Genomic DNA, 13,994 nt, shown 5'->3' with positions numbered 1-13,994 from the left:
GTGGTTTGATTAGAGTTTCTCCCGCAAAACGGGGCCTGAGGAGGTCAGCCAGGCTTGGAACTTTGTCCCTAAGCTCCATTGAACAGCCCATTGGTATCCCATCTGCCCTTAGAAGACTATAGAAATTCAGATCCCATTTTGGGTAGAGGTTTAGGGTGGATGTGGAAGTGGGATAGGGATGGACCTCAGGTATTCTCAGGGTCACCTAGGGAACCAGATAGGAAAGACTGGCATTTCTCTTATCTACCTACCTATGAAATTCCCTCAGCATGCTATGATATTTAGAATGGAAAAAAAAAAAAAAAACAACAAACTCTCAGTTGGCTCAAATGGCTCAGAAACCATCTAGTGCAGAGGTGACAAATACTTCACCCTCAGGCAACACTCCCTGTTGGGCCCAAGCCAGATTAAAATAGAATTGGAGAATATTTAATAAAATAAATGAAAATGCAATAGAACATAGATAATGTCAGTATGTAGTTTTCTAAGTCAACATGTGGCTACAGGGATGTTTTTCTAGGGTTTGCTATTTGAATTTGACACAACTGATCTAGTTCAGCTTAGAGTTGTACAAAAGTCCCTTCGACAACATTCGTAACAAGTACAAATGATATCAGAGAAGAAGCATTACCATCTGCCTTGCTGCCATATCCTAAGCCTCATGGGGCCTTCCCATATACTCTAGAGCCATGTAGCCCCCAAACTGGGCACAATTCTTGGCACACAATTAGTGCTTGACGAGAGCTTTTTTCATTCATTCAGGTGGTCCTCCAGCCTTTACTTTGAAGCCCACCGAAAGGTGGTCAATAACCTCTTATCCTAATGCAGCTCATTCTATTTCTTTGAATTCAGAAAATAATTTTTGTTGAGATCATTCCTAAATTAGCCTCTCTCAGCATACTCCTGCCACTGTTCCGTGCCCGCTGGGGCTAACCAGATTAAGTCTCATCTCTCCTCCCCTTCAGATACTTGAAGACCGTGATGTTGCCCTAAGTAAGCTTTCTTTTCTCCATGCTGCAATATCTTCTGTTTCTTCATCCTGTCCTGTAATAGCTCTTCACCATCCTTTCCTGTCTACTTCTGGATACTTTCAAGCTTCTCAACATCCTTCCTATTCGTTCTTATTGAGATTATGGCCCACTAGACTTTTTCTGTATGACTCGCTATGTGGCCCAGGATTTCTTAACTTTTTTCTACTTGAGATCCCTTTTCACCTGAGAACTTTTTATACGATCCTGAGTATATAAGTATATAAAATAGAAATAGAAATCAAATATTTACTGATTATAAATCATAATTTGCAACCCCCACATTCAGTTATGACACCCCATAGGAGGTCACAACTCACAGTTTAAGAAGCTTTGATTTAGCCCATATCTCCTCTGTCTGTTTACACATGGGAAATTAATTTTTTGACCCTAAGTATAAGACTTTGCATTTATCTCAGTTGAAGGTCATATTTTTGGTTTGATTCAGTGATCATTATTATTCAGTTTGATTATTTCAAAGACGTCGCCTGACATGTTAGTTATCCCCTGTCCCAGTTTTGGAACTTTTTTTTCAGTGAGCTTCATTGATGACTTTTGCTTTGACATCAGTCATTTTGGTTGTAATCGATTCCTCTCTTAAAGCGGCTCCAAGGCACCCCTGCCTGAGACCCCAAGGAGCTAGGGAAACAGCATGTCAGCTCTCCGGGCCCCCCCCCAGCTGTTCCACTGACTTTTTACTGACTCCTGCCTCCTCCTCACCCCTTTGCTCAGGTGGTTCAGCGGACGCACTACCAAGGTATGAGATGCCTCTTCCGGGTGAGCTTCTTCCCCAAAGACCCTGTGGAGCTTTTGCGCCAAGATCCTGCTGCCTTTGAGTATCTGTATATTCAGGTAAGAGAAGTAGTCTGGGGTCCTGGCAAGGGAGCGGACAGGGGCACAAGCAGAGAGGAAACACATGGACATAAGCAAGCGGGCAACGGCACGCTAGAACCGCACATCGGCCAAACAGGGCTGGCCCTCTCAGGCTTCTCCTCCGGGCATTCAGTGGGGCACAATGAGCTGCTTCAGTCCAAGAGGAGGGAGCTGCCGGTACCCAGGCTGCCTGGCACAAAGGAGGGAGAATCAGAGCTAGCCCATGGGGGAAGAAAGCTGCCCTTGGCTCCAGATTGGCCGCTCTCCTGCCTCCGACCCAGAGTCATTGGGACAGGGATTACAGATTGGTTTCCAAAATGAATGGCCCTGAAGTCTCTCAGTATCCCCCCTTGGATATTCTTGTTCTACGTGATATCCATAGTCTTAATTTAAGGCACCACGCTATTTTCATTATATTAGAAATGAGATAGGACAGAAGAAAAGAAATCTATTGCTCAGATACTGGAGTTTCTCCTCTAACCAAAGCCACTTTCTCCCTTGGATTATCATCAGTGTTGCCATCTCCCAGGCTGCCCCATTTCCTCCTGCGCACATCCTCACACACAGTTTTGCCTGCCCAATCCTGGATTATACTTTTCTGGACTAAAAGTCAGGAAGCCCTAGATTCAAGTTCCACCAGATGGCTCTGGGACCCTGGGCAAGGCCCTTATTCTCTCTGTACCGTGGGCAATGCTCTAAGATGCTTAAGTTGCAAAGGAGATACTAACCTGCAGTGGGAGAGGGAGCCTACTGTCCGGGAGGTTCCTGTGCCCACAAAACCAAAACAAAGCCCCAAAGCCGCCCTAACCAGAAGTGGTCTTTGTTGTGCAGCACTTCTCAAAGTCCCAGTCTTGGCCATTCGGCAGCAACTTCCCCTCTGCTTCCTTCTTTCCTTTTCCTGAGCCAATCCCTTTAGGTTCCAAGGTGGCCTCCTGGGCCCACGTGGGGGATTGGGGCACAGAGGCACAAGTCACAGATTTCAATTCTGTCCCACTTGAGCTTTATCTTTCAAGACGGGCCTTTTGCTGCCTTCCCGGCCCCGTTGTCACCTGAATAAAAAGCAGGAACTAAGCCGGTCAGCAGCTCATTCAGCAAACATCTGCTGCAGGTCCCTCCCTGCCAGGCTCTCTGGTAGGTACCAGGACAAAAATGAAACAAGTGCCCCCTTTCTTACGGTCTATGAGAAGAGGAAGGCTTGGAGCCAATAGGCCTCCTACTGGCTTTGTGCTGGCCTTGCCCTTGTTAAATGGGCAGCCATGAGCCCCCTTCAGGTTGGGGAAGAAGGGTAGTCCCTGCCCCCTCTCCCTATTCTCCACAGACCAGACTCTGGGCCAAGGCTTTTTGGAAAGGGTTTCTTTTCCTCCCAAGGGCTGGGTGGGTGGGTAGTTAGAACAGTTCCCAGGAAAATAGGGATATTGATGTCAGTTGGCAGATGGTCAGAGAGAAGGCCTCCATTTCCCCCGGATAAGAAAACTGGCCATCTAGGAAGGGAGCAATAAGTCGGACAAGATGTCCTTAGTGCGGGCTTTAAGGCTCTAAGGCTGACGTCTCCTAAGGCCTTTTCCCATTGTTCCGGGGGTCCAGTGGCCCTGGGCTGAAAGAGGGCAGTCGTGGCGACAGGACAGACCATCGCCAGCCTCTTCTCTGAGCAATGGATTCTAAAGTAAGAGTAGAAAGAACGTATATATTTGGAGCTAACCAAGTAGCATGAAAGGCAAAAAGGTTGTAACGAGGAGGAGGAGAAGAGCTGAAGGAGGGGAGGGAGCTTCCAGGCTGCCTTTGGTGCTAATCTCTGCAGGCCACAGCCATGGGAACTGAATGCTGAGCAGGAGAGGGGTTTGAGGGTAGAGTAGCCTATTTAGCTGCCAGATGAGATAAGAACACTTTCTGCTAGGAGATGCATGGGTGGAAACGGGAGGGAGGACACGGGCTAGGCTTGCTGAAATGCTGGGTAAAAGGAAACATTTATAAAAAAGTTCAAGAAAAAGCCACAGTTGCCTTGACCACTGGGCCACAATTTTACATCACAATAGATTTCCTCTAACGCTCACCCTTTTTCATTTCTAATACTTTAATAACAATGTGCTGCCTTAACTTGACTCTGAGCAAGCAGCCTTGACACTAGGGAGTCTGGGAAGGGAAAGCAACTTAAGCCAATGTTAGGAAGAGTTTGGAATTGTTTCCACTGGAGGTGGAAGGCTTGGGGTGGGGGGAGGGTAGAGGAACAGGGTTGGGCAAGGGCTTGATTTAAAGACCATCTTCACCTCTCTCCCAGAGCCGAAATGACGTCATCCGAGAACGCTTTGGAATGGACCCCAAGCCCGAGATGCTCTTAGGCCTTGCCGCACTCCACATTTACATCACCGTCTCCGCCGCACGCCCCAGCCAGAAGTTCTCCCTCAAGAATGTGGAGTGAGTTGTCCGGACAGGTCTTCAGGGAGTCGGGGGGGGATGGGATGTTGTATAAGATCAAGCAGGAATAGGGAAACAGCCCTCCAGAGAGCAGACCATCAGGTAGGGTGACTCTGAAAGAAACTAGGTCAACCTGGGCAGACTTTTTTTTCACATTACCTTCATTTCCTGTGCCCTCACCGCCATCATCACCCCCCCACACACCTAGTAATCTTGTAGCAAAGGAAAAAAACACAGCAAAACAATTAAGTGGAAACAATTGCAACAATAAATACAGTGCCCCCAGTATCTCACAGTCCTCCACTTTTAGCCAGAAAGGAGGGAGATGCTTTTTTCTCAACTCCTTTGCCAAGTTTCTCGACCAGAATAATTATCGGTGTTTCAGTACTACTGGTTTGCTGTTGTTTTTCTATTTTTCTACATTATTTTAATCATCCTGGGTCTTGCTTCCTTCCTCTCTTTTTTCATAATTCCCTCTATTTATTTTCCTTTGGGCATGGTAATATTCCATCCAGCTACCATCAGGGTCCCCTTCCCTGTCCCCCGGTGCCAGGGCAACCAGACTCCATTTCTGGGGCAACGTTCCCACTACATGGATGAGCTGGGAGACATCAACCACAATCTTTTCAGTGACATGGAGGACTTCCGGGCCTTGTCATTCGCCATCTGACCTGCCGATGCACCCCTAAAGGAAGCCCCGGACCTTGCCACCTGCCCTATTGCTGCATTAGGGCCTCTGGCCCTTTCCACCCACCCTGCAACTGAACTGATAAGCGATGTCTCCTCCTGTTAGATTGTGAGCTCCTGGAGAGCAGATCGTCCTGCTTTTTCTATCTGTATCCCCAGTGCTCGGCCCAGTACGCAACGCATAACTGTTTAATAAATGCTTTTTCATCCATTCATTTGTTCATTCATTCATTCACGACATTCATTCATTCATCGCATCCATGTCCCACAATTTGTTGCACCATCTATGATTTCTGTGAAATGGTGGGCGGTTGGACTTCCTCCCCTGTCCTGCCAGAGGCCCCCACAGGTATCACGCCACCTGCTAGGGTCAAGAACAAGAAGTGTGTGGAACTGACCCATCTTCAGAGGCTTCTCCCTTCCTGGGGCTCCCCTGCCATCAACTCTTCATTATCTCCCCAACAAAGAGCTTCCAGTCAACAGGAAGTAGCGTGACTGGGACCAAACAGCACTTAATCAGGAGGGAAGTTCCAGAATTTGAGTGAAACTCTAGCCATCACTGCTACCCCATTAACAGGCAGACAGACACTGTGTAAGAAGTCATAGGCTCTGGGTTCAAATCCTACCCTTAACAGCTATGACCTCGGCATATCACCTCATTTCATTGGGCTTCAGTTTTTTCATTTGTAAAATGAGGGAGTGGATGTACCCAACTTCTCCAACCATGAGACCTTGAACAGGTCACTTAGGTTTCTTCATTTGACAAATGCACATCATCATAAAAGGCAGATTAGTGGCTGGCTTTCTTGGGAGTCAAAAGACCATACCAGGCCCACAGTGGCCTTGACCCCGAACGGCCAATTTAAGCTCAGTGACCCAGGTAACCCCCTAAGTTCATAAGGTTCGAATCCAGTTTTGATCATTCTTTGTAAAAGGAGTTTCCTCACACCCACAACCTTCCCTCCCCCGAGGGATTGTTGTCAGTGTCTGGAAGACGGCCAAGTCTTATAAACCACAGAGCACTCAGCCTCACAAGGGGTCACTCTTGTCATTATTACTAATGTAAAGTGCCCATGCAGCGAGTGCCACAGACACTCAATGCTCTGAGTCAGGAGGAGAGTTGAGGGGGACGGGGTGGTGGCGAAGGTTCTGTGCCTGATCTCATCTGCAGCCCAACACTGGGCCTTAGAACATGGCCTTCCTTCTCCCTCTGTGCCCTCTGGCTTCTCTTATCTGTCTTACTTGCAGCCTTCTCCCCTCCCAACTTCTCTCCAGGGCTTTCATCCCACTTTTTTTTTAACCCGTGTGATCTTGGTCAAGTCCCTTCAAGACATCAGTTTCCTCATCTGTAAGATGAGGGGGTTGGACCAGATGATCTCTAGAGTAATGATCTTAAATGATTTCCCTCATGGGGCCTCAGTTTCCCCATCTGGAAAATGAGATTGGATTAGGTATGTGTCACTTTCCTTCCAAATCCTTTCACTTTCCTGGGCATCAGTTTTTTCAGCTGTAAAATGCAGAAGGATGGGTGAGATGGCCTCTGGAGATCCTTGCAGCTCTAGAGCTAGGACCTTATATTCCTCCTTCCTGCCCATCTAGCTTCTCTCTGTGTCTCTCTGTCTCTGTATTTCTCTGTCTCTGTCTCTCCTTTCTCTCTGTTTCTGTGTCTGTCTATCTTTCATCTCTCTGTCTTTCTCTCTCTCTCTGTCTCTGTCTCTTTTTGTCTGTTTTTCTCTCTGTCTCTGTCTCTCTCCCTTTTCTGTCTCATTGTTTTCCTCCTTTTCTGCTTTTAGGAAGGAGTGGGGCCTGGAACCCTTTCTTCCTCCCTCCCTCCTACAGAGCATCAAAGAGAAAAACCTTCGGAAATCACTCTCCCAACAACTGAAGGCACATCAAGCCCATCCCCCCAGCGGCACCAAGGTACCCAGGGCAGGCTGGCCTCAGAGGCCTCTGGGCTGCCAGGTGTGGCTTTGGAGGTGGACTTAGGGATGCTACTTCCCTGGGTGCATTTCCTTCAGGAGACACATTCGTTTGGCACAGTCACTCCAAAAAGCCAGGCCCCTGAAGCAAAGGGAATACCCATTTCTTCGGCGGTCTTGGCACAAAGAGAAGTCCCATAGGGCCTGGACAACTACAGGAAAGTGACCGGCCCTGCACCTGAGGCATATGGGGGAGAGGAGTTGGGTTGGAGGCAGAGAGCCCAGAATCCCGTCTGTTGGATAGCAGTGGCCCTTGGGGCGGGCAGGCCTGGCTGGGATACTCTGGCCATCAGGAAAGCACTGGGCACTAGAAGATGGAGGAGGAGATAGAAAAGCGGGAGAATGGGGCGTCGAGGGGCCGAAGAGACTTGGCCGGTTGCACTCTCTGCTCGGGAGCCTCGCGCCCCGCTTGGGCGAGGCTCATTTGCCCATCCCGCATTAACCTCCTCTTTCCCAAGGCCCAGCAGTCACGGGGCTTGTTATTCTGTAGGGTTCCCAGATGCAGGCAAAGCTTCAATATCTTCGGATTCTGAACGAACTTCCCACCTTCACAGGCGTCCTGTTCAACACTGTGGGCCTGGTGAGTGGGGGGCGAGGCTAGGGGTGGAGGGGGGTGTGTCGGGGGAGATGGCAAAAGGGATTTTCCCTCCCTCGTTCTGGGTGCCTCCATCCAGGCCCCAACAAGTCCGGGGTGGCCCCCTAAGAACGGAGCCCTTGCTGGCTGATGTTATACTACCTTCTATCTCATCTGGCACGCTGGGCTTGGGGGCTTGCCATGTACCCAGAGCGTGCTGGTTAGAGACCATTCAGCAAGGTGTCGACAGGAAGCTGATGATAATATATAGGAAAAGGCAGCAACATAAAGCTAGGCCTCGGTAGGTCCAGGAAGCCTTTAGCCGAAGTGACCTCTCCCAAGGCCGTGGCCCTATGCATCCCCTAAACAAGTGGCTACTGACCCGATCCCTCGCCCCCCAAAACATCCCCTGTACTAGGCTACCCTCAGTCAGTTCCGATTCAAGATACCCATAATTCTTTCAGAGAAGCAAATTTATCTGAGGGGCTGAGGTGGGGGGGGGATGGAACACATTAAGCCATGATCAGCCGTTACCTTCTCAGAACCGAGTTTAGCAGATTAGTTCCCAGCAGGGCCCTGAGGGATTGGGACTCAGGATGGGACAGGTAAGTTTGAATGGGGGGAAGTTCTGGATGGGTGATGCTGCATGGGAGGACGCAACCCCTGCCTAAGGGCACTAACAGGAGGGGGACCGGGTGGGCAGGGTGCCAAAGCAGAGGCGGGAGGGCCTGAAGACAGGCTTTGCCCCCTTCATTATTTGGCTCAGCCAGGCTGGGGGTCACTCCAGGTTTAAATGATTACAATCTCTGGAGCCACATTTCTGAGATCAAGGGAAGGAAGGGGCCAGGGAGACCTGAACGGTCTCGTGGAGAATATGAGGAGGGGCCTGGGACTTACTAGCTAGAATGGTCGAAGCAGCCCTTCTTCCCAGCTACCCCCTGGGCCTGGTAACAGAACCACTAGATTCGTCCCACTCGCCCTTCTCCAGCAGAGCTGCCCCACATCCCCTCTTCATGTCTCCTTCCTCTTCATGTCTTCCCCCTTCCTCCACCCCTTGCTGTGAATTATCTGAATGCATGTGCCTGGGGTCACCCGCCCGGCAGGACGAGAAACATTCTGCCACGACCCTCCTGGTGGGGCCCCGGCATGGGATCAGCCACGTGATTGATCTCAAGACCAACCTCACCACTGTGCTGTCGGAGTTCAGCAAAATCAGCAAGATCCAGCTGTTCCAGGAGAACCAAGGCGTAGCCCGGGTAGAGACCAGCATCTTGGACGCTAAGGTGAGCCCTCGGGAGGCGAAGCCACAAGCGCGTCAGCCTTCCGTTTGAATCAGGCCTTAGGGATCTGGTATCGCTCATAGAGGCAGCCCTAGGATGGCAGTTTCAGACTCCCTCCCCTGCCCTGACGGATGCCCCCACAAGGGTCGCAGCATTTGCTGGGGTCAGGGATGAGAAGCGTGAAATGTAAATGTACCATTTCACTAGGTAAAATGACCCGGTGACCCATCCTCAGAGGTCTCTCCTTTCCTGGGGCTCCCCTGCCATCAGCGCATTGCTCCCCCCACCCCTACATGTTAGGCACCATGTACAAAGAGCTTCCAGTCTCAACCAACTTAATTAGGAGGCACTTAATTAGAAGAGAAGCTTCCAGAACTTGAGTGGAACTCTATCCATCGCTGATTCACCATTGACTCATGGGAGGCAGACAGACACTGTGTTTGGAAGTCCCAGCGCTGTACCCAGATCAGCCTTTACATTCTCTAATACCGAGTCATTCAACAAGTGCCTACTATGTGCCAAGCTTTGTACAAAGGGGTTCAAAGACAAGAGGGAAATCATCCCCACCATTACCTACCATTTGGGGGGGGACACAACATATCCCTAAAAATTAAATATGAAATAGATCTAAAGTGATTTTCAGGGAGACTTCCCATAGGAAGTGAGCTCTGAAAGAAGCTAGTCTCCAATGAGCAAGGGTGAAGATGGAGCACGTTCTAGGCACAGGGGACAGCTTATGCAAAGGCCCTGAGGTGGGAAATGGAAGGTTGAGTCTAGTCTAGTTCTGCTAGCACTTATTAGATGTGAAGTAGATCTCTTTACAATTAGTCTGGAAAGTAAGCAGGAGTGGAAGAGTTACAAAAGTCAACAGGGACGTTGGATTTGATCTAGGAGGCAAGAGGGAGCCCTACAGCAGTTTGGGGGCAGACTCATGATGCAATCAGAGCTAAACTTCAGGAAGATCCCTTTGGGGGCTGGGCAGAGACGGGATTTTGGAGAAAGGACAAACTGGAGCCAGAGACACCTCTTAAGAAACCACTGTAATAACAGTCTGGGAGATAATGAGGTTCTGAACAAAATGGAGGCAGTGTTAGTGGAGAGAAGGGCGTGAATGCAATATGTATCCCGCTATGGGAGATGGGAGAATCCTGCTAAGAAGTGCTTAGCACAGTGCCTGGCACATAGGATGCACTATATAAATGCTAGGGGAAGTTAGGTGGTGTAGTGGTCCTGGAATCTGGAAGATGAGCTCAAAACCATCCTTAGAGCAGCTGTGAAACCCTGGGCAAGTCACTTCCCCTTTGCCTCAGTTTCTTCATCTGTAAAATGGAATCATAATAGTATTTTACCTCCCAAAGTTGTTGTGCAGATAAAATGACATGATAGTTGTAAAGAGCTCCTTTAAAGAAAAGCCACTTGATTTATCAGAGCAGAACACAGACTTAAAGGCTTTAATAAAAGAGACAAGAAGTATCTCCTATGTATAGACAAGATCTTGAGAGATTTCTTGACAAATACCTCAGCTACCATCTATCTGTGTGACTTTAGCTACACATCTGGGTTTGGCCTAGGTGGCTTCTGAAAGCCCTGCCAGCTCAGGATCCGGGATCTTTTGATCCCTTGCAGCCACAGAAATAACTTTGTTTAATGATTTATCAGCATATAGTAAGTGCTTAGTAAATGTCAACTGACTAATTATTCATAATAAGTGAGGCATAGAAACAGACAGACCTGCATGCCCCCCAAATCATGGAGAATGGCAGTATAAGGTCCAATGGAAAAGATTCCCCATAGACGACGAGGTCTTCCAGATGTCCCTTCAATGTTCTCGGCATGCTCGCAAACCCTAAAATCCATCTTGTGACACGTGAGGCCATTGTGTGTTACAAAGCTACCCAAGATATAGATCTGACCATGTGACTCTCCTCAGAAACCTTCAGTGGCTCCCTATTTCCCTAAGATCAAATACAATATCATTTTTGCCTCTAAAGCCCTTCTCAATCTAGCTTCTCCCTATGATTTCAGTCTTATCTCATGACTCCTCTTATTCATTCACTGTTCTAGTTAAACTAGCCTCCCATATCTTCCCTATAAATAACATTATACCTTCCCCCTCCACTCTTTTGCCTCTTAAAACCCCTGCCTTCCATGGTCCCTCCCAGCTGTCGGTCAAAATCACGCCTTTTATGCTCCAGGAGAATGTCAGCTCCTCCAAAACAGGCATTACTTCATCCTTGCACACAGTAGGCACTTACTACGTGTCTGTTCAGTGAGATTAAATGCTATCTCACCAAGAATCATGGAATAAAAATTGCCAGTTGCTGAATTGGATATCACATATCGAGCCTTCTCCCAAGCAGATTTTTTTCTCCACTGCTATTCCCCATCTTCCTGAGATGTTTTACATAGATTATATTCTAAATTGGTGTTTCACTTAAACTGTCATATGTAACTATTTGATAAGGAGATTTGAGTGGGCTCTTTTGGCCTTCTCATTGGCACAATGGCTTTCCGCTGATTAGACTTGTATAGGAAATGGTAACAATTGGAATCAGGTTTTTCTTTATCCATTTCCTATTTTTTCAGCATCAAAACCACAGCCCATTCTGGTTAACCCAAACAGCAATTCAGACACGCTCGGTGACAAGCGAAATTGACTCGTGCTCAAGAAATGACCTGAAGTAGAGCATTCTGGGAATATAGGACGAGGAAAGGAGATGAGTAGCGAGTAAGAATGAGCAAGGAAAAAAAGGAAACAAGCATTTATACAGTGCTTACTATATGCCAGCCACTGTGATAAGCGCTAGGGATACAATATAGGCAAAAAACCAGCCAGTACCTGACCCCGAGGAGCTTAGATTCAAATGGGGGAAAGCAACACACGCTCAAAAAAACCCTGAAAAGTGAGGAAAAGGGAAGAAATAAGGAAGGAAAGTATCTGGCACAGAGACAGAGTTTTGAGGTCCAGAAAGTCAGCTCTTTCTTCAGCCAAGTCACTTTTTCATTCAGTAGACATTGGCCAGGTAAGGCAGGAACACCGGATTTGAAGACAGAAGATCTAGACTTTGTCTTCTGGCAAGTCCACCGGATTCTCCTGGTTTTCACATCCTTGCACAAAGTGCCTCTACACACATAGTATCATCCTTATCTTGGAGATAATTTAGTCTTTTTTATTAAGTTTTTTTATTTTTCAAAACATATGCATTAGCCCTTGCAAAACCCTGTGTTCCAATCCCCCCCCCCCAATTCCTCCTGCCCTCCCCTAGATGGTAAATGGTCCCATACATGTTAAACGTGGTAGAAATAGATGTTAAATCCAATATATGGACATGATTCTATACAATTATCATGTCACACAAGAGAAAAAGTGAAGCAAAATAAAATGCAAGCAAACAACAAAAAGAATCTCTGCTTTTTGGAAGCAGAACAGTTTCCCTAAAGGCTTTTTAAAATAGCTTTTTATTTACAAGATATCTGCATGGGAACTGTCAATGCTGAAAAATTACCTATCCAGATATCTTGTAAATAAAAAGCTATAATAAAAAAAGAAATGGTGAGCAGGCAGATTTCAGAAATACCTGAAAAGATTTACATGAACTGATGCTGAGTGAAATAAGCAGAGCTTGGAGAATAGTAACAAGATTATATGATGATTGATTTGGCTTTTCTCAGCAATATAATGATCCAAGACAATTCCAAAGGAATCGTGATGGAAAATGTTATTCACATTCAGAGAAAGAGCAATAAAGTTTGAATGCAGATCAAAAAAAAAAAAGACATATGCCTGGGTAATTTTGCAGCCTTGACCCTTGCAAAGCCTTCTGTTCCAACTTTTCCCCTCCTTCCCCCCCCCCACCCCCTCCCGTAGATGGCAGGTAGACCCATACATGTTAAATATGTTAAAGTATGTGAATCATTTAGTGTTGGGCTATCTTCTTCCCAGCCTCTGGTACTGCTGATGGAATGGCCCGAAGCCACCAACTTCGCCTGCCTGATTGCGGGGTACTGCCGTCTCCTGTTGGATTCGAGGAAAATGATGTTCTCCAAGACTCCCAGCCAGCCTCCTCCATCTTCAATGAACAAGGCAGGTAGGGCTCAGCCTCCGTTTTACGTGTGCCATGGCGCGGATCCAATGGTATGGGGGCTGTGGCTGCCTCAGCGTCTTATAGTCATCTCCCTTTGTTTCCCACCCGTCAAAGATGGATTGCCCCGGTCCACCTGGACATAGCCTGGTGTCTTTGTTGAATGAAGTAGGCCCGCAGACCCTTTGGCCATCATTCTCTGGGGCTTCTGGGTCATGGTAATCTACATGTTACCTGCTGGGAAAATAGTCATTCAGCAATTGGATGAACCATGTTAAGAATGACATGAACCGATATGGAGTGAAGTGAGGAAACCAGAGGAATAACATATAATAATATACAATGACTACAATACTATTTGCCTAGGTATAAGAGATTATGTGGTGAAGTAGAAAGAGAACTACACTCGGAATCAGTTTCTTCATCTGTAAAATGGGTTAACAATGAGTTACTTACACAATCCACCTTGTGGTCTCGTTATAAATCCAAAACTTGTGATTTGTGATGTGCTATAGAAATTATCATTGCCATGCAACTGTGTGGGATGGGGAGGGATGATTTCTGGGGATGCCACCTTCTCAATCAACACATCAAAAGGAGGGACTGCAGCAAAGCAGCCAGGTTTCTAACCTGCCCATGAATGAGTTTGCTTCTTTGCAGGTGAACCTCCTCTAAACTGGCCGGCATACCCATTGAGCCCCAGCCATGCACACAACAACCCTGTGCAGAACTTAAGGTAGAAAGACATAGTCCTGCCCAGGAAAAGAGCATCTGACATTAACAAACCCACAAAACGCATGGCAAATCAGACAGGTACCAACAACCCCGTCACCCTCGTGAGTCCACTCGAGATAAAACCTTTCAAAGGAAAGTCCACACACCTAATCCGTGCCTCCAAACTGGGCCGGTGAAGCCGAACACTTAGATGAGCAATTGGTGGATTTGATTTGGGCTTTTGGGGATCTGATTCAGATTTCTAACAGGGGCCCAAACCAGGAATCCACACAGTCAGGGCCTGTGGAAAGCTAGGTTGGTGCGGCTAGGAATCGGTCCGACCCTTTTAGAAAACAATGTGGAAC

The 13,994-nt window shown here is 47.5% G+C and overlaps 1 protein-coding gene across 1 annotated transcript in view; it reads left to right on the top strand.

Annotated features, from left to right (window-relative positions):
• FRMPD3 (FERM and PDZ domain containing 3) overlaps positions 1-13,994 on the top strand; it is a 75,569-nt gene that overhangs the window by 38,548 nt on the left and 23,027 nt on the right. The window contains 6 exon segments of the mRNA XM_031945270.1: positions 1,761-1,880; positions 4,177-4,313; positions 6,794-6,920; positions 7,470-7,559; positions 8,657-8,836; positions 12,777-12,921. Of these exon segments, the coding sequence (XP_031801130.1) occupies positions 1,761-1,880; positions 4,177-4,313; positions 6,794-6,920; positions 7,470-7,559; positions 8,657-8,836; positions 12,777-12,921 (799 nt within the window).

This window comes from Sarcophilus harrisii, chromosome X (assembly GCF_902635505.1).
Source record: "Sarcophilus harrisii chromosome X, mSarHar1.11, whole genome shotgun sequence".
NCBI lineage: Eukaryota > Metazoa > Chordata > Mammalia > Dasyuromorphia > Dasyuridae > Sarcophilus > Sarcophilus harrisii.
Note: the sequence above shows the minus strand (reverse complement) of the source record. Positions and strands in the feature narration are given on the sequence as shown.